Genomic DNA, 20,456 nt, shown 5'->3' on the forward strand with positions numbered 1-20,456 from the left:
TGGGCTCTGTTACAGTGTTATTTACCTCTTCCTCTATAACCCTACAAAGCTATTTTAATTTTAATGTGTTGTGGTGGTTGGCCATTAAGTTTCAAACTTCGGCAACTTTGACACTCTGGCTCAAGGTGTCCCCAACCATATGTATGTGTAACACACAAACATACATAGAGTAATTGCCACCCAATGCGCACGGATGCGCAGCAGTGTTTATCCTATGAATGTCTCGGTACATACATCAGCTCACGACAGCACTCTCCCGCAATGCACAACAGAAAAAAAGGAAACGTATCCCCATAGTATACGGATCGAGTAGGTGCTCTAAAGAATTTGAAAGCACAGCTGCCTGCAGAATTGACGCCTGCTTCTGGTTGGCCTTACTACTGTGGAGGCGGAGCAGCATGCTTCATATCTCAATTATTCTATATCGATCGCGACTCTAACCAAATAACCAGATATTTGTTGTTCATTTTCTTGGTATGTGATACATGAAAGAGTGGTGGGCAGAGAAATTCCCATTGAGGTAAAGATGGGAATAAAAAAGTTCCGCCAGTTCTCTAGAGTATTAAGAGAAGGACTTCTGGGTCGACAGAAAGCAGACTTCCCACAGTACCGAATACACCAGACAAAACCCAACAGCACCGAGGAGTAAAATCGACGCGAGATGTCCACGATACATGGGAAATCTGGGTGGAGTGAAGGCAGTGACTTTACGAACAATTTCATCTCCGACCTAGGTCCATTGCTTGCGCTCTTCGGAGAACAGGTCGCCAAACAGTTCATGAGTGAATCAATGGGTTGGGCCGACAGCATTATATTCGCGATGGGACCTTTGGGCATCATCACCGCCATCGTTGGCGCAATAAGGGTTGGGGGACCAAGCTGGCTCAAAGCAATTATTGGAAGGGCTAGGGAAAATCGCGCGGTTGCAGAAGTGGAGCTGATGTCTTCAACGTCGCATGAAGTTTGTGAACTGTGGAATGGACAACAAATTGTGAGGATAATGGGGTCGCCAGAGATCAGAGAATTGATCCGTATCGATAAGAAAGCTAAGGCCAGGAGGTCAGAGGGGCATGCAGAGATGTCATCGATCTTTACGACGTTGGAACAAGCCATGAAAAAAGAGATGGTTTCAAAAGTAAAAGGTAAATATTGAATTATTCTCTCCCTATCAATCTCGAGTATCCCTAGCTAGTGGTAACATTTTTAATAGAGGAGAGTAGTTTCCCATGGTTATCTCCACCTTGGAAGATTAGTTGGTTAATCCTCTCCATATGTTACGAAAAGCACTAAGACAGTTATAGCACAAGACTTTACACCTAAGTTGAAAACCAATACCGTGTGTCCTGAGGCCCAAACCTCCCTGTCCCAACAAAACCCCGAGATTCTACCAAGACCAGAGATCCAGCAGACCAACGGGGGTCATCAACCTCCTAGCGGTTCACAGAAAACCCATGCCCCACAAAACCCTATGGAGAAGCCTGTTAAGAAAAGCGCTCCGAACATATCTCTCAATATCCATGATCATAGTAGAAGGCATGAGCTACATGTCGTGGCCGTGGTTGGAACGGCCCTACAATTGTTTGTCCTGATATACGGTGGCTTTGCTACTTACCATCCCCAGCTCAAGTATCAAAAGGAGGGCTCAGATATAGCAGTCTATGCTTTCCCTCTCACATCGATTGGTACCTTATTTCTAGTGGTTGGCCTGCTCGTTTGTTCGTATGTAATAGAACGCAGTACAAGCGAACAGGGTTATGAGATAAAGGATGCAGATGCTCATATCCTATGGCTACAGAAAAATGCAACTGTAGGGGATCAGGAATTCGATTCTTATGCAATTTTTGCAAAGGATAAACGCAATATCATTACAACGTCACGTCGGAATAACGACAACGACCCCTCCGATCCATCGAAGAACGGAAGTTCTACTAGTTCGGAGGTTTTAAGCTCGGCAGGAACAGTAATAACCTTATGCGGATTTTTTGGGCAATTTATTGGCCTTCGTAGTTTACATTGGTCTATTACTTTAGCACAGCTTGGGCTCACTCTTATAATGGCGGTCCTGAGAGCATGGGTACGTCGCGGACTTGCAAAGCGTCCGTACATTCAATTGTTGCCCCCAAAGCATGAGATTGACTGGCTTGCAACGCGAATTACACACGAAACGTGTGATCTTTGGAGAGAGTCTGGACCCTCACTCACCCTGCCTTATTGGAGGAAAGCTTGGGATAAAATATGTATGCGACAGGAACCACCAAAGATCGCTCCGGAAGAACCTGTTTGGAGTAGACATTGTTTCGATTGGGACATAATGACTGGCGAAGACGCACACGGATACGAGTCTTTGAGCGTAGAGATCCCAAGCCGGAGAATCGGGAGAATGAATCAAGTCGTCCAAAGCCGGAAAGAACTAGGGTGGTTAACAAAGTGGCCCGGCTCTGGTCGCGATTATGCAACTTCCGTAACGGCTGCGATTGATCTGGTCATGAATACTCTCATGAGTTGGGATGGTTTTGGGACCGAGCTATTTTAGACTATGTGTGCTCCTGACTACCAACTGATCACATTTAAAATCCAACGCCCCCTAGGGGAAAAGTGGAGTGGTGATGTCGCCGAAATTGAAGCAACACTGTCCTTATGGCTCTATAAAGTACGCGAAGAAGAACAAGCGAATTATGACGATAACGACAAGAGTGCATGGCTGAGAAGTGAAATGCCATCGAAGCGGCAAGGTTTGCGGCTTCTTGGGAAAAGTACGAGGTCTTCCCGCCGAGACATGAAGTGGTGGATTGGCGGAGGTATTTCGAGAATATTTCAAGTGAGTATGCCATCCATAGCTGAGGATGGCATGAACACTGAAGGTCTAGATACTATTAGCACTAAAGTTCTTGAAACGATCACGGTCGAAAATCATTGTGTCGTTGGGATTAGAGGTATTTGCCTACGCTTTATTCATATCGACGAAAACCACTGGCTAACCCAGAACATCTAGACCAGGACAGGGCTTCGGGCCCTCCAATATCACAAAGCCGGTCGGGATCAATGATATATAAAATTCAACCGTTCCCTGAAGATCTTACCACTGATCTTTCAAGTTTGGACAAAAACACCAAGCTTGTTACACCCAACCCAGAAAGAGGTTTGGTCCGCGTTTGGGACCAAGAAGATTCCCGGTTTAGCCTGGCTGTTGTATCAGATGCCCCCATTGGCTTACTGTTTGCTCAGGATATGTTTTCAAGTTTTATGTGGGCTGTGGCCAAGACTGCCAGTCGAGAGCAGATGGCGCACCTGATGGGACCGGCAACGGTCCAAAAAGCTGAGGATGTCACTAGCACCAAAAATGCTGCATGGAAGTCATTTACACTGAAGAACCCCATCCTCTCGAAACTTGTTCAGGGTATACAAAGAACTGGGCTAGGCAGCCAAGAAGAAATATATCTCAGCATTATCCCTCCCCTTTCTGCAAACGGAAGACTACCTGACCCTACTGCGGTGGTTCAGTCAGCGCGAGAAGAGGCGAAAAAGCAAGAGTTGACGGGGCAATTGCAAAGGGCGGGAGAGGTCTATTTATGGACTTTACATGCTTGTATGTCCTTTGGGCATAAGCATACTGTTGCTATTGAAGCCAGTATTGCGATGACAGAGTTTATTCGGTCTATAAGTATCACAGCTCAAGACAGGGAACACCAAAGCCGCATTGTTGAATCATCCAAACGTCTGAAAGAAATTCGATCCAGGCTCGCCGCTGTGTTGATTCAATCATCGTCTCCTCCTGTCCTGGGCATGCTAGCAAGAATGTACGATCTTCAATGCCGGGATGAAGGATGCAATGAATGGATGCTAAAAACAAATACTATATTCCCGAATGTCCACACGCTAGATCTTCTTAACTCCGACCTTCTTTGTCGTACGAAATTGCACGAGGCCGTGATACGTGGAGAGAAAAGGCTTGCCCATTTTCAGGAACACTACGCGTCTGTATATTACAATCACCTCAAAACAAAGGATATTTTTGGATGGACCCCGCTACACTATGCGGCACGGTTAGGGGATCAAAAGAGTTTCGATATGCTTTTGCAAAGCCATGCAGACGTCAATTCAACGGATATTGCTGGCTGGACACCTTTGCACTATATCATCTGGGCACGCTGCGTGCAGCCAGATATTTAGAGGTCGCTTCGTCAGTACAACGTAAACCTAAATGCACAAGGACAAGACGGGCTGGCACCGCTGCATTGCGCAGCCATCCGAAATGATGTGAGAATGGTCAGACATTTGATAAAACGCAGAGCGAAAGTAGGTATTCTTGACAATAAACGAAGGACACCGCTCCACTGGGCAGCTTTCTGCGGATCTGGCGATATGGTTAAATTGCTGTGTAAGGATGTGTACCTAGACTTACCGGATGAATACGGCAGAACTCCTCTTCACCTTGCTGCAGCCAAAGGTCATGAACATGTGATCAAAATACTCTCGAGCATACCAGATGCAGGTGGAGATATCAGAGACCACGACGGAATGACACCAGTATTGCTTGCGGCAAAAGGTCTCCATGAAGATGCGGTGAAGGCATTCTTGGGATGTGGTACGCTAGAGTATGGATTCACGGCACTTCATGTTGCTGTTCAGGGAGGCTATTTTCTCCTTGTCAAAGAACTTCTCACTGCTGGCGCAGACAAGGAGGCGTTGACTATGACTGGGTTTACAGCTCTACACCTTGCAAGCCGAACAGGAGACGACAAGATCATCAAGATGCTATTACAATCAGGCGCGAATAAGAATGCCCGGGATATTAACAATCGTACGGCACTACATATGGCGACTATATGTGAACACTGGAAAGCCATGGAGGTTCTTCTTTCTGCTGGTATAGATACAGAAGCGCAAGATAATCAATCCTGCACGGCTCTCCATTGGGCAATCTCGGAAGGATTCGTGGACACTATGGAAATGCTGCTCGAATACCCAGGACCCGATCTCGAGGATAAGAAAGGGTGGACAGTGCTACATCGAGCAGTTATTAGTGGAGATCATGAAATTCTCACTCGGCTCCTGCTGAAGACCTGTGTGAAGAAAGATGCGACGGATGTTGACGGGAATACTGCATTGTATCTGGCTTGCGAGAGAGGAAACGAAAATGCTGTGGAAACCCTCGTGATCGTAGGTGCAAACCTGGAGATCCCAAATATCCAAGGCTGGAAGGCAATCCATACGGCAGCTGCGCAGGGAAACAAATCCATTGAATTGCTTTTGAATGCGGGCGCCGAAAAGGATACACCAAATACGAGTGGTTTGACGCCGCTGCATCTAGCTATCCAAGGTATCCAAGATGAACATGAGTTAGTTGTCCAGATCCTCCTAGATTCTGGTGCGAATATCGAAGTAAAAGATGTGAACCAGCGCACACTACTTCACTGGGCTGCTGAAATCGGAAGTCGGTCTATCGAGACTCTCCTCAAGACGGAAATGGATACGAACGCAAGAGATAAGGAAGAATCAACACCGCTACATCTAGCAATCTTGTCAAAGCACGGATTTTGTGTCCAAAAACTCCTAGACTCAGGCGCTGATATAGAAGCAGTCGATATAAAAAAGCGTACGCCTCTTCATTTGGCGGCCAGAGGAGGGTATGCTTCAGGTGTTAGTATGCTTTTGAATCGTGCAGACAGAGAGAGGAGGGACAAGGATGGATACACGCCGCTACACTGGGCAGTCAAGAAAGGCAACATTGAAATTGTAGAACTGTTCATGGAAGTTCCATTGGACAAAGGATCGCGGAATACAAAAGGATATACAGCCCTCCATTTGGCGGCACAGGGCGGAAATCAATGTATATTCGACATCCTAGCTTCTCGGGGGTGGGATATAGAGTCACAGGACAGGAAATACTGGACGCCATTGCATTGGGCAGCTTATAACGGGCATGACCTTGTCATCCAATCCCTTTTAAAGGTTGGTGTCAATAAAGATGCAAGGGATAAAGAAGGATTGACGCCATTGCATCAGGCGGCGAAAAGTGGACACCCACTTGTTATTAAGACGCTCATAAAAGCAGGAATGGACACGGAGGTAGAGGACATCGTCGGGCGGACCCCCCTCCACTTGGCCGCTACTAGAGGGGAGGTGCAATCAATCGAGGTGCTTCTCCAAGGGAAGGCTCAGTGCAATGCTAAGGACAACCTCATGTCAACGCCACTACAACACGCCGCTTTCCACGGGAAAGATGAAGCTATTCGGGCTCTTCTATGTGCAGGTGCAGATATAGCATTGATAGATCAAGACGGTACGGCATTGCATTATGCTGCTCACAAAGGACACCAATCGACCGTGCAGGTTCTTCTGGAAAACGGAGCGGACCCGAATGAAGTCAATATGAACCAGTGGTCGGCATCACACCTCGCCGCCTTTGGTGGTCATATTCAGGTTCTAGAAGTACTCGCCAAGTCCAAGGCCAATTTCCGGGCGAAAAATAAAGATGGATCGACTCCTTTACATATGGCCTTACGCGGGAGGCATATGGATGTGGTGAAGGCAATCTTGGGATGGGGAACAGACGCCACAACAGCCGAACTACACTATGCTGCATATATAGGAAATCCGATGGAGATAGAAAGGCTTTATAATAGTGGTGTCTATCTACAACTAACAGACGCCGCTGGGCTCACGGCACTTCATCATGCTGCTAGTAACGGACATGATGGAGCTCTCGCAAAGCTTCTTGAGCTAGGCGCATACACATCAAGCAAAGACATATACGGGCACACTCCTCTCTTCGAGGCTGCAGCAAACTCGCGTTACGGCTGCCTGAAGATACTCATTGATAAAGGTGCGGAAGTGGATTCGCAAAGTATCGTCGGTTGGACAGCCCTGCACTATGCTTCGTATGAAGGGAAGGATCTAATCGCCAAGACACTTCTTCAATCCCGTGCCGATACCGAGATAAAAACAAATAATGGAGAAACCGCGCTCAATTTGGCTTGCGATGTCGGACACGAGTCTGTGGTAAGAGTACTGTTAGTTGCGGGCGCGAATGTCAATCCCCGAGACGGGTCTGGATGGACTGCGCTTCATGGAGCGGTCCATGGCGGTCATCTCGAGCTGTTAAAAGCACTAATTGAGGCTAAGGTAGATTTAAATGCAACCCTAAAGGACGGATCAACGGCATTTCATGTAGCGGCGTTTCTAGGGCACTTAGAAGTGGTAAAGACACTTCGAAAGGCAGGTGTGGATGTTTGGGCGTTGAACTTGATCAATGGATGGACAGCATTGGAGTACGCTACTAGTAGCAAAAGCCAGGAGATGGTTGATTTTCTTCTAAGTGAGGACGTTGTTTCGCCAGATCATGTCAAGTCACGATTTACGATGCCTGAAAACGATAGCGCTATAGAACCGCTTTTTCGTCAGGGACTCGAGCTGCGCGCTGATTGGAGAAGGAAAATCTGTGGTGGGGAGGAGGAAGAAAGAGGAAAACGGGTACTCAAGCGCCAAGTTAGAGTTGTATTATAGTCCTTATATTTTCATTTCTTACTTTCTCTCACCACTTTCATTGTTACATGGATTTACAAGTACCTCGCGTTAATGGAGATATATTATATAGTACTTTATTGGACCACAAAGTGTAAGTCATTTCGTAATTGAGTATTCAAATACTTATAGCCGTCCAGATATCTTTCAACCACCATCCCATCCCAATATTACTTACTGCTGTTTTAACGCCGAAAGCTAACTCGCCCATTTAAATCGTGCCACAAACAACACACGCCAAGAAGCCCAAGAAAAGTAAAAGACAGGGGAAAGTAGTAAAACCGAAAACGGAAAGAAAATCAAATGTAGTTCTAGGTAGCGCAATGGCATTACTGCGAGGATTACGCAGTTATGTCTGTCACGTGACTTCGTGTTCTTAATCGAGTGATAGCATATGACGCACGCCCCCGGAAAAAGCCTTGGCAGTAGATATAGAGTAGATACTAGACGCCTTCCCGTAACCGAGAGAACTCGTTCTATTATCAAATAGTCCAATTTCTAAAGTTCTATTGATAGAACGGAGGATCTATTCGTTTGTAATCCCTTAGTTAGCCCCGCGTTCTACTCATTCACCGGTAGTGCGAACACTACTCAGACTAGGGGAGGTACCGAATTGGGAGTGTAAAAGTGCTCGCCACAGGGCCCGGAACAACTTCGAATCTGAATGACCAGAGGTACTATTTGCCACCAAGAGCCACAACCGCCATTTAAGCCCCACTGTTTGAAAACGAAGGAAGGGATGGAGAATCATAATTCCAGGGTTCGGGATACTAGACCATAAGCGCACGTGGAACTACGAAGTAGTCGTACTCGAGATAACTACCGAACGTGATATTACGATATCAAGTTATCAAAATGCTATGACGATATATGGGGCGGTAAATGTGTCAAAAGTAATTTTACCAACGGTAGTAAATTATTTTACCACCGGTGGTGAAAATAATACCAGTATTTATACCCTATAATGCTAATTTTTATGATAAAAGCATAGACCTTTTGGCCAAAAGGGGCCATATAATGCCAATATATATGAAAATTGTCCACCGATGGGGAATCTCACCATCGGTGGCGGTATTTCATCACCGGTGGGAAATTTTCATACGTTTTGGCATTAATGATTGAACATTTACTTATTTGGTATAGTGCAGCATAAAGACCGAAACTCAGTGTTTATACCGGTGGAAATGTACTAATGTAGTAGGATTGCGTGCAGATACAATGACTGAAATTCAGTGCTTATACCACCGGTGGTAAATAATTTACTACCATTGGTAAAATTACTTTTGACACATTTACCGCTCCATAACGATATTCCTATTTCCCGAATCCTTGTCCCGTAGAATTGCGTGTTACCTGTACTTCATCTCCGAGCTAGGCCATTTATGAGATTCTTCAATCAGTATAGCATATAGATCTAAACCGTAAGGCTTGCATTTCTTATTCTGCATGATCTGTAACGTGTGGTAAATGTGAGTAAAAAGCTTGGGCGGACTAGGACTCGAACCCAGATCTCTTGGTTAATTTCTCTGACTACCTTGAATCGCTAACGCCGTCCCTACCCAGCACGACTTACGGCTTCGAGTGGTGGGAAATCGAATGTGCGAAGTTAGTAATGAGTGAAATATAGTGCTCTACCATTGAGCTATCCACCCATGAGCTGCTGGCAGAAACATGCTATTATTTTCGCTATCAAGGCTCGGTTGTCCCCTCTTGCATACAAGTACTCAGAGGACGACTTGGGCCGGCCCATGAAACGACGGGCCCGGGCCAATATTTCGTGAGCCGGGCCCTAGCTGTTTTTGGCCCGGGCTATTTGGTGATTAAATGGGCTCGGGTATTTGCTATATAATTTTGATTTCCGGAAGTATTGTTAGGGCTAAAATGTTATTCCCATCGGATCCTGGCAAGTCTTCTTGTATATCTCATCTTGAAAAGATTTTCACAACCTTTTCAAGGCCCAGATATATTCGCTCCATGGCCCGGGCCGCGACTAAATGGGCCGGGCCGGGCCGGGCCTTACCTTTTGTTTGGTGGGCTGGGCCGGGCCCTACCTATATTTGGCCCGGGCCGGCCCAAGTCGCCCTCTGCAAGTACTTACATAAGTACATACTTTAGGAACTACTTATGTAAGCTACTGTACCGCCACACGGGGCAAAAAAACAAGGCTCGCCCAGCAAAAAGACTGATATCAGGCGTACATATTTGTCGAAAAAGGGTGGTATTAGCCTTCTGTTCATATAAAGCACCTAAATTGCTAAGAATCTACTGGAAAAAAGGATTATATATTAGTATGTACATAAGCAAAAAATCTTAGGCGGACTGGGACTCGAACCCAGATCTCTTCATATCCCTGACTTCGTTCGCTCTTTACCTCGTCCCCACCCAGCACGTTTCTTTACGGCACTTGAGGGGGGGGGGGGGGGGGGGGGGGGGAATCGAATCCGCGAAATGATCAATGAAGTGTAGCGCTCTACCATTGAGCTATCCACCCATGACACTACTGAAAGAAAAACGTCATTTGTTTTGCGGCTAGATCTGTTCTATAATTTACTACTAACACCGCTTACCTCCTAGTACTAATGTAGACGAACGTCGTACTACTTAGAAGTACTTGTAAGTACTACATACTTACGTACTTATGATGACGTAGCTACTTTAGAGTAGAAAGACATGTAGGAGTTCTTTCTATAGGCCCAGTGTTTCACGAATACCGACGCCGGCAGGTCTGTGATAATCAGGTTGATGTGTTGCATCCCTATCGATACTCCAAAAGTGTAAGCAATATAAGATACATCCTATACTCAGTACTATGAGCGTGGCCAAGAATTCTTGAGATATTACATGTAGTTGTACGCACGTACTAATATTCGAACTATAACAGCGCGCACACCGTATGAGGGATCAAAAGTGTTTATTTTCATAACACCTGAGTGGCTACGTACGCGTGGGTATACCCGTGAAGTCATACGGTGTTCCTTGGGAAGCGCCTTTCCGCCATCGAATCAAAGAGTCACCAATAGCCAGCAACTTATTCTGTAGTGGGGGCGGCTAAATATATGTGATTTTCTTCAGTGGCCTGGTGGAGACTACTAGACTTAATTCGCATAGATTATCACTCGGTAGCTCGTTCATCGATATCGTGGCGACGATCCTTAGATGCAGGTAGCCGCATATCATTTCCTGTCTATGGCCCTTAATCTCAGCAGAATTAAGGCTCACTAGATTTGAAGGGGGATATTTCGATCTTGTGTAAACCCTGCCTTAATCAGTTATCCTCTAATACCGAATGACTCCGATCGGCGTGTCCTTATCCTCGTGGAAACTAGATATTAATAATTCCCCAGACCGCCGGATCAAGTTTTGTATTTTAATCTGGCGTAGAAACTGTGATAGATCATGGACATTAGAAAGGGCCTAAACTAATGCGTACGAAATGGATAGCTACACCCACCAGTCCCACCGAAGGATTACCGAAGGTGTTGGTTGGATAGGATGGAGTTCGTGGTGACTAGCTTATACCACATTCCGTGACGTCCCTGTTACCGCTTCAACGTTTTGCCCTCTCACTCTGTGCTACTTGAATGCACTTGAGTTTATTTCCCTACCCTCATGCATGTACGTTTTCTCTTCCCTCACGGCTATAACATACGTATACCTTCCCTGCTCTGCTACTCCACTACTACATACTACTATCTCCCACCATGGCAAACCTCTTTCTCTTTTAATCAATATCTTCTAGTACATAGTAATTACATGCAACCAGTTATAGCATGTGTCAGCAATCCCCGAGCAAAGATATCATCGAGTTTATCTATATATCTAAATTCTATACATATATCATGATCACTTAGTATACACCCTGCGGAAGTTCACCAAGCTATGAGATTTAAAAGGTTCATCTATCGACGGCTATCCTATCTATATACATACTATGAGGCTCCAATTGCACAACCTCTTAAACCCGCTCCGCATGGCAACACCCGCGGCCAATTGCGTATTGCAAAATCGACGGGAGGCCTTAATCAAGACGCACAACTTTCTTTTGTGACTTACCTATACCTAACTGACTACCCCTCTTTTGATCAACCCTCAAACAGCATCAACGCGAAGAGAAAGGAAACGATGGCATCAACAGCATCGCAGGTGGAGGTTTCTACTATTGAATAGTAAGCGCTGTGATAATACTTCGTCACAAGACGCCGGCTGCTGATCAGTGGTAGTTTGAACTCGACAGTAGTGCCGTTGTTCCTAGCATGGTGCGGCACAGCCTTGACATGGATACTCCTCAGCATCGTCTTGCCGTCGTTCATACTCGCGCTCGGGGCTTACATCATTTTCACTGTTGACGCATGGAGATCTAGAGAAGGAAAGGTAAGTCAATCAGTCCGACCGCCGATCAAGTGTGTTACTGAATTACTAACGACAAATCCTATTCAAGACTTCACAGGCACCTCCTGTACCGGTTCAGTGTCAATTCACAAAACTCCCCTTTCTAGGAAAGATGGAAGCTATCTTAACCTGGAATTGGATTTCGGGATGAGTCATTTGAAGCCCCTAGATTCATTTCCATATGAGGAGGGGAGGGGGGACTCATTTATTCCCAAGGGAACCTGGTGCCCAGATATACTTTTCACTCGAGCTCTTGTTTGTTGCGTAGGTTTTATTACAAGTATTTGTTAAGAAAAGAAGTGTTTCAAACACATTCTGGCTCGGTTATTCCTTTGAGGTTTAGTAGATACTAACCATCGTGCGATTTCCATCTGAGATTATGTAGGTACATATGTGGGTACTAGACCCGTTGGGCAAATTTTTTATCGCAATAGTGGTGGCGCTGTTCCGGCTCCAGTGGCTCGGGAACCTCTAAAATTGACATCCTACTTGCCTTGCGCTTGCGCCTGCATCTGGGGTAGGTACTCGGGGCAGGCAATAAGAACCTGAAAATGCAAGCTGCAAGCAGGGGCTCAATTTGGTGTAGCTTTTCGCCAGCCGCGAATCAGAGGTCGTTACCATAAAAAGTCATTTTCAGGTTCTTCTTGCCTGCCCCGAGTATGTATGTATGTACTCTACTCTGGATACATGTACGCATAAAAGCTCCCTACAAGGTTTAACCCTCGGGTAAGAGGCCAGATATAGAAGGGAATCTTGACCACATCGATCAGAGGGAGGAGCACGCACAAGGTCTTATAAATACTCCTAGTGTATGCAATTTGAGAGGCACAACTTTTTTTTTTTTGCTCGTTCCCATTTATGGTCTAAACACTAGCGGCAACGCCCCTGCTCTGTGCTGTAGTGCGTGGCAGATATCAATAAAGTTGACGGGAATAAGGATCCGAACTTAATTATTAAGCGGGTGATCAACAATTAGCTCTTTCTGGCGTCTGGGGTACTTGGTTAGTGGCCGAGTGTTAATTAATTCTCCTCAGCTAGCAGCTCATGATCACTGGTCCGACTCAGTACGTAACGAAACAGAAGCCCCTTGGGGCAAGATGAAGTCCTGATTTACAAATGCCATCCCTGGACTGCCATTAGTTGATTGCATATGCGTAGGGATATATACTCTAGTTGTTGGTTGGTTGGATGCGTGATATGCGTGGCTGGCGCCGTGCCCTCCGGAAGTCACCACTAGTCACTCGGCACATAAGCGCAGTGAGAATGCCACTTGGTTTATCCATGTTGGGGTCATATCGATTCTTGATCCTCTCGGCTACTTTGTGATATGTGTAGATTTTCGAGACACCAATATGTACTTGAGCGAGCAGCTATGTAGAACACCTCTTGTATGACATCACAACCATTCTTGAGCTGAATTGAACCCTTACACTTTCCTGATAAGATGTATGTACTACATATATGCATACATGTATGTACATAACTCTTTTTTTGTTGATTATTGATCAGGCCTAGATTCAGGAACCATGCAGCCATTGGCACTATAAGAATTCAAAGAAGCCATTCACCTGAGGCAGCAGCTGAGTAGTTGAGATTTATATCTCGCTTCCTCTCGTTTAATTGTGAGAAAGCGCAAAAGTTCGATCATGGACCTCAGAGTCTCCATGCCCAGATGGATGTCAGCGTCTATGGAGGGAGGACGGATCGAGTATGTACATGTAGGTTCGCTTAAATTATTCATCAGTCGTTAATGTTTGATATCGGGGCGGCCCTCGGTGCATATTTTCGCAATACAGGAACGCTTTGACGTATAACAGAACTTGGCAAGATTGCTTATTGGTCAACTGCATTCTGCAGAATCATGGAGCCCCCGACCACGGACGGTGGCACTGCGGCTGTTCTGCAGCGACGGTTTCTCTGGGATCGGTGACAAGTACCCGCGAGGCCGCCTTACCGAGCGGTTATTTAAGGTAAACACGAATCCTTCTAGCCCTAGGGTCTCCTATATAAGTCTGTGGAGGCCTGTCTTTCTCCTTTAGTTTTCAATCCAACATCTTAGTCGGCCTAGCGCACATTCACGCTTAGATTCAATAATCGAATTTCACCTATAAACTACTATGCTTCACCTCAAATACAGTACCGTGACCTAAAGTACACCATGATGGAATCCCCCTTTCAGAGATCTCCAGATATCTCTGCCCGAATAAAATCCCAACAATGGCACAACACCATCAGCACTTTCGAGGACTCACGATCATGCACGATTAAACGACCATGTCCAATAAGCAAGCTTCCAACGGAAATATTACTGCAGATACTCGAACTATTGCACATATCTGACATAAATTCGATGACCCGTGTAAATCATCGTTGGAATGCTCTTGCACTCCCGGTACTATACGAAACTGTCATCATCGGCTGTTATGGTACCAATGCGGCGGAATCGGAGGCAGCTATTCGACATGTCAATGGCGTTACATTTCCCAACAGGTAAGTCCTGGCTTTACCCTCAAAATATTTCGATAACTGACTAGATAAATTTGAGCAGGGGGGATCATAAACTAAAGCTTGTCCAACATATAAGGCTCTATACTTCTTCACACTACCTTTCGCCAAGGGGTGTTACTGTGCACGAATTCTCGAACATCAAGACTTTGACTTTATTTTCTCTGGACCGCAACTGTCACCAGGAGTCTTACTACCGAATGTTATACTCTGTCGTGATGCAAAATTTACAAAGTATACATATAGGATTACGGTGTGAAGCAGCTGAACTACAATTTCCAAAACTGTTCAGCGCGAGCTGTGTGCTTCAAGGTCTACCGAAACTTGAAATGATTCGATACAGCCGCTTGAGAACGAAGAGCGAGATTGCAAGAATGGGCGAGGCTTCTGATGAAGAGGTGGTTGTTGAAGATGCGCTTGGTGGCGGTGCGTTGGTGGGTAAATATGATGGAACTATGACATCCAGCCAGGTTTTTGTAAGACTACTCGCTCAGATTTTCACTCCTAAACTAGGGGTTTGCTCACGACAATATCACAGTCAAACTATATTCACCACCTCTCAACTCTACCTCATCTCAAAACCATAGATCTGGACCTTGGCATTACCCCCGACTCATTTGTTGACCTTCGAGGCAGCCTACCAAGCAGTTTCAATATCCTTTCCGAATTTCTCAAGACGAGAGAAACTCAAAACACCAAGATGAATCGCGAGAAAAAACTGATGCTTTTCTCAAAAACCCAATTTAATGAGCTCGTCAAAGACTTCACCGACGAAATTACCCGCCGGAATACTCGCTCTTCAGATGGTCATGCTTTGACAAGCCATCTTCAACCCGTTGACGAATACTCACACAAACGAAATCAGGTGCGTGCTAAATTTGCGACTGTTCAGCAACAAGCCTTCGAGGAACTTGCAGCCGATGTGCATGATCAAATGCTCAGATCGTACCCACAATTGTCGGTACCGGGGTATAAACATCTCTTTGAACCAACCCCACCCTTTGGAAACAATACTCTCGATAATGTAACGTGCTTGAACAAGGTTGAACAGGTGCGATTATTGCGTGTGCTACCAAAGGAAAAACGCCATCCAGGGTTGGTGCAAGCTCTTCGTGACATGCAAGTATACTGCACTACCCTGATGTACGAGAGCTTAGCCGAGTACGGAATGGACAAAGTTGAAAGGCTTCGTATCAGAATGGGCCTTGATGGACCGTGGATGGAAATACTTATCCGTCGGGACGAGGAAAGTTCCGAAGTGGAGGTTGTGACGTTGTTTTCGGATTTGGTTATTCCGGAAGAGCTTGAGAATATGCTACCCGTTGGGCAGCGATGGGGATGTTATGCGATGTATCGAAATAATAAGAGGACAGTTGATAGCTGTGCTTTGTTGGAATTTAAAGGGGAAAGGTGGTGTCCTGTTACCCAGTACATTTAGGATAGATAGATACTGTATTTTAGCTTGATCCGCAGGAGCGAGTGATAAATGTTTTTAGCGAGTTCATTTTAGCCTCAATTTAGATTCCCATGGCCACTACATGCTTCGACTTCCCGTCTGTTCCCATCAACCTCACCACAAACACAACCGCCCCTCACGCAATGGCTAGATCCTCATTCGAGACTGAAGTCCGCTCCTGGGGCTTTAAAGAAGTATTCACATGGACAGACTCGCCGTAAATCACCTCCCTCCCTTCACATCTTCTCCAGTCTCCTTGGCTAACAGTTAGCATGCAGCAACTATCACTATCCACCACACAAACATAACGCGCTGACCACCCACCTGATTGTGAGCGGACAACTCACGATTCGCTACCCAGAGGATTCTCAGGCACCGGATAAGAAGGAGACATTCGGTCCTGGTGGTAGAATCGACGTGGGGAAGGGCGTGGTGCACGAAGTTTGGATAGGAGACGAGGGTTGTACATACGTCATCGGTGAATAAGCGGAGGCTTCATGATCATGTGAGATACTAGAAAATTGCCTTTCTGACTGTGGTTTATGGTTTTATTTTTATTTGTGGTTTTTTTACTATTGTGGAATCGCTTTATTGTGGTTTCCTAATAACCGGATGTGTACTAGCTACAGGCAGCCTAGGCCTGGCTAGGGCGCCATTCGACTAGCGGGGTTTAATATCATGGTACTCCAAATTGAGTACTGCTTTGGTATGAAGGCATCTTCCATCCGTGGCATAGGGGTAAAAATACAAGTCCACGATTCCCCCTATTCAATCCACAGTTCCACAAACTTGTCACATATGTATATAGGTATATGTGGTTCTCTCCCTTTCTTAAGCCTTCTCCGTCGATCTTGCCTGACACTACATATTCCACTGACGTCCATAGCTAAGACCGGGCCAGTGTATCACTTCGGGGACTGAAGATAATTAATAAGCTTCGCAGTTCGCGGTAATTATTAGAAGACAGGGATGCATGTATCTCAGGCAGTGTTAGGGTTTGCCAATCCGTATCAACATTGTCTTAATTGATCTACGTCGATCTCGCCCCCCTACTGCAGCCCTCGTGATGTTTTGCGCATAGTCAGATTACCACGGCTACAATTTTATAGAGACATATGAACACGAAGGCGCTGAATTAAATTAGGATTGCCATGCCGGCACCGATAGAGATTCCAGAAGAGTGTCTGATGAAAATAAGTTTCCTTCGGCTTTATATGATCACTCAAAAACAAAACTTGTGGCTTCATACATTACCCCTTTCTCCGCACCTAAAAAAACACTGCAAAAGTATATTATGAGCTTCAATGAAGCCCCACGCGGGGGTCGAACCCGCAACCTTGAGATACCGTTTAAGAGTCTCACGCTCTACCGATTGAGCTAGCGAGGCATGTAAAAAATCCCTTGTTGTGAACAAAAGAAGCGGGCTTGAGGTCTGCTCTAGGGCGCTGTCCCTGGAGGCTGAAAACTTTTTCTTAGTACAACCGACCGACACCCCAGCAAACGCTAACGAAACCCTCACACTACCCCAGCAACTTGAATCCACAAAGACAAACACTCTTTCATGCCTCGCTAGCTCAATCGGTAGAGCGTGAGACTCTTAAACGGTATCTCAAGGTTGCGGGTTCGACCCCCGCGTGGGGCTTCATTGAAACTCAAGTTCAAAGAGTGGAACTGAATTACTCCACCTCGTCAGTTAGTAACAACTTTGTGGAGGGTTACTGTCTTCTCTTTTTTCTTTTGATATCTCTAGGTGTAACACTTCGAGCGTCCTTGGGTCTTATATTTACTGGCAAAGAACTTGAGAGTCAAAAGTACTCTTCGCTTCGGTCAGATATAGTATACTAATGGTTAATTGATTATATTTACCCTCAAAGGTTTAAACCATGTAACCGTCACCTCTCTAAATTCCGTATCCCTAAGTACCCTCTGTTGTGTTGAGATTAAAGGATTGAAATCAATTCCACGTACTTGGTAGTTCTTATTTTTATTTATTTATTAACATTTTATATGCTCGCCCATTGGACCTATGGCCATGGAAGCAAATAATTTAAGTACATATATGGTGCGCCCAATCATAAAGGTAGTCAAAAAATTGGGGCGAGGTCGAGGTTGAATAACTTTCCAACGAAACAAATTATGAAAAATCCGGTTGGTAAAATTGAAGTACTAGTGATGAAGAAGAACTTTACCAACCAGATTTTTGATATCTCTCCTGGTTAAAAAGTTATTCAAGCTTGAAATTCGGTATTTTAGTATGTAAAAAGCGCCAAGACTAAACAAAGTGGAACAGTATTATACCCATTTATACCCTTAAAGAAGCAAACCTGATCAGGCCATGGCAGTGATGCAGCAGAAGGCTAGAAATGGGCCCTCTTATTGGCCCATGAGGCCATATTGCAGCCACAATTGTTCCACTTCTGTATCTTCCGTATGCCACCCCATCACCTTTAAGAGTGTGCGCACCATATGTAATTCCGTGAGGATTTAATACTCCACTTGTGGTTCTAGTAACACTTAAGAACAGGTATGTACATGTAAAAGAACAGATTGGATTCGTTGCCAAGACATAAACCTAATCAGGCTTGGCCGCCTACACCTTAGTTGAGGAACCAGCACAGCACCTCTTCATTTTCCATCCCTTCCGAATTGTGCATAATGTGCTTATTGAAACATGCCGATACAGCCTCGGGGAGCATATCTCCTACTCCCTCACACCAGGCCCTATGACTCTGCGATCATGGAGTATCACTCGCCCCCAGCTTTCTGCCGAAACATGCGGGCTTACACCTCTGCAAGCTGTAAGAATTCCGTCTACACACGTCTATATGTCATAACATCCGGGCTTCTGTAGGTACGGAACTACTCATTGTTTATGTGCAATATATTGACCTGACATAGTCGCCTCTCCGTGTTGCCTGATAAGCATCAGCGGAAGAAAGAGCTTTGTGTTGGTACGTCCATCATCTACGTGGTCTTGGACATCCATAAAAAGGCAATAGCTAATCAAATATCAGTTGGGAAATGAACCGACATGGCATATGCTCATTGATGCTTGGGTTTTCGGGTAGATGGGAATAAGACGCAGCGGTAAAGCAGCAACGCATATTAACGTGTCCTGGGTGGCTGTAGCTTGGGAGAGATCACGAGATACCGGTTACAACAGGTTGGCCGCTTAAATAAAATCAGAAGATCATGGTTAATCGGTGTTCATACTAGACGTGGTTAAGTTAGAGACAGGCAGTGGAGATGGATACCGACATGAGCGACTATGTCACAAGACACGCGCCAAGAGCACAGGTAGAAAAATGTCAGACATCAGCTATCTACTCTTAAGATCTTATTTATACCCTTAAGGATACGCCCATAAACCCCCGAGCTAATTATCATTTCGGTTAGATTCGATGTAGAACACGGACTAGAAGAGACGGAGCGGTTTTCAAGACTGGTCTTCCATTGTGATATTTTCAAGCTGACTCAAAACAAATATGCGTAAATCCCTCTCTATATATCCAAAAACTCAATGACCCGCATGCAAATATCTATCTCAACAAAAGAAACAAGGAACAAAAACAACCAAAAATCAGCGCCGTCCCAATGCATAGAGATTGTTCGCCAAAGCTTCTCCTTGTCCTCATACTTAGAACTGTCTAGCTCTCCTAACCTTGCGCCCAATGCTCCTAGTCGGGCTCTTTGATGAGCTCCTTGAAGGGCTTCCTGCTTTTGGCGATCCCTTTGGCGAGATCTTTGGCGATCCCTTTGGCGAGATCTTTGGCGAACCCTGTGGTGAGCCTACGGGAGAAAGTGGCTGCCAAATAAGTTCGATATCATCCAATCTCGAGATAGGGAGTCCGGTATTCTTATACTTTGGGTCCTTGTATTCGACCTTACCGTTCTTGCGCTCCCAGACGACGTACTCAAAAGACGGGTCGTCAGGGTTCAAAACGTGCAGCGCTGTGACCTTTGCGTTCTTCAACAAGGCAGGCTCCTCCTCCTGCTTCCACACGCCCTTCTGACCGTCCACGTTCAGCCTGTCCTCGAAGAGCCTGACGATGCCAGAGGCCCCCTCGGCAAACAGCTTTGATTCGGCGCGCCCAATTCTAGGCTGCTTGTTGGCCTGCTGGACCAGGTTGATGGTCTTCATACTTTGGTATTCGGGACGCCCGCGGGCATAATCTGAGGTTTTTGCGTCCCTCATGGCCCACATCATGGCCTTTGTTCCCGTCATTTTTCCCTTGCCGTCCTCACCGCAGTAGAAGACGGCGGTGTTGGGGGCGGTTGCCCAGACGTTTGTTGCGTGGGCTGTCGCGAAGAGGGTTGAGAGGAGGAGGAATCCCTGGACGAGGGTGCTGAAGGAGGGAGATGGGGCCAACATATTGGATATCTGAAGAATGTAAAAGTAGTGGAAGAGGAAGGTTATGTTGATGTAATTTGAGTTGTGATAGATAGAGACTTTTGAGGATATCTGGGAGCCGGAAAGATTGGAATATGAATTGTACTGGAAAAAGAAGATGAAAGAAAGAATGAGTGTGTTGGTAAGTGTTTATTGACTGTAGTGAGTGAATGTAGTGAGTGAAGACCGGCT

At 45.7% G+C, this 20,456-nt stretch overlaps 6 protein-coding genes across 6 annotated transcripts; 5 read left to right on the forward strand and 1 right to left on the reverse strand.

Moving 5' to 3' along the window:
* Window positions 1-661: 661 nt before the first annotated feature.
* H6S33_001926 (uncharacterized protein) lies at window positions 662-4,170 on the forward strand (the record flags this gene model as incomplete). Its single annotated transcript, XM_044833497.1, has 6 exons — window positions 662-1,142; window positions 1,211-1,252; window positions 1,302-1,711; window positions 1,796-2,510; window positions 2,589-2,933; window positions 2,993-4,170. The coding sequence occupies 6 exons, from the start codon at window positions 662-664 to the stop codon at window positions 4,168-4,170; spliced, it is 3,171 nt and encodes a 1,056-aa protein (XP_044693069.1).
* Window positions 4,171-4,201: 31 nt separating this feature from the next.
* On the forward strand, window positions 4,202-7,506 carry H6S33_001927 (uncharacterized protein; the record flags this gene model as incomplete). Its single annotated transcript, XM_044833508.1, has 2 exons — window positions 4,202-4,257; window positions 4,323-7,506. The coding sequence occupies 2 exons, from the start codon at window positions 4,202-4,204 to the stop codon at window positions 7,504-7,506; spliced, it is 3,240 nt and encodes a 1,079-aa protein (XP_044693070.1).
* A 4,140-nt stretch (window positions 7,507-11,646) lies between these two features.
* Window positions 11,647-12,064, forward strand: H6S33_001928 (uncharacterized protein; the record flags this gene model as incomplete). The annotated part of the gene is made up of 3 exons (XM_044833519.1): window positions 11,647-11,690; window positions 11,745-11,895; window positions 11,963-12,064. 3 exons carry the CDS (start codon window positions 11,647-11,649, stop codon window positions 12,062-12,064), a joined length of 297 nt encoding a protein of 98 aa, XP_044693071.1.
* A 2,199-nt stretch (window positions 12,065-14,263) lies between these two features.
* On the forward strand, window positions 14,264-15,856 carry H6S33_001929 (uncharacterized protein; the record flags this gene model as incomplete). The annotated part of the gene is made up of 5 exons (XM_044833530.1): window positions 14,264-14,403; window positions 14,462-14,894; window positions 14,957-15,283; window positions 15,361-15,387; window positions 15,470-15,856. 5 exons carry the CDS (start codon window positions 14,264-14,266, stop codon window positions 15,854-15,856), a joined length of 1,314 nt encoding a protein of 437 aa, XP_044693072.1.
* A 161-nt stretch (window positions 15,857-16,017) lies between these two features.
* Window positions 16,018-16,360, forward strand: H6S33_001930 (uncharacterized protein; the record flags this gene model as incomplete). The annotated part of the gene is made up of 2 exons (XM_044833541.1): window positions 16,018-16,091; window positions 16,153-16,360. The coding sequence occupies 2 exons, from the start codon at window positions 16,018-16,020 to the stop codon at window positions 16,358-16,360; spliced, it is 282 nt and encodes a 93-aa protein (XP_044693073.1).
* A 3,151-nt stretch (window positions 16,361-19,511) lies between these two features.
* Window positions 19,512-20,246, reverse strand: H6S33_001931 (uncharacterized protein; the record flags this gene model as incomplete). The annotated part of the gene is made up of 1 exon (XM_044833552.1): window positions 19,512-20,246. The coding sequence occupies one exon, from the start codon at window positions 20,244-20,246 to the stop codon at window positions 19,512-19,514; it is 735 nt and encodes a 244-aa protein (XP_044693074.1).
* Window positions 20,247-20,456: the final 210 nt, after the last annotated feature.

Source organism: Morchella sextelata, assembly GCF_020137385.1.
Source record: "Morchella sextelata strain SCLS chromosome Unknown scls_12, whole genome shotgun sequence".
Classification (NCBI taxonomy): Eukaryota; Fungi; Ascomycota; class Pezizomycetes; order Pezizales; family Morchellaceae; genus Morchella; species Morchella sextelata.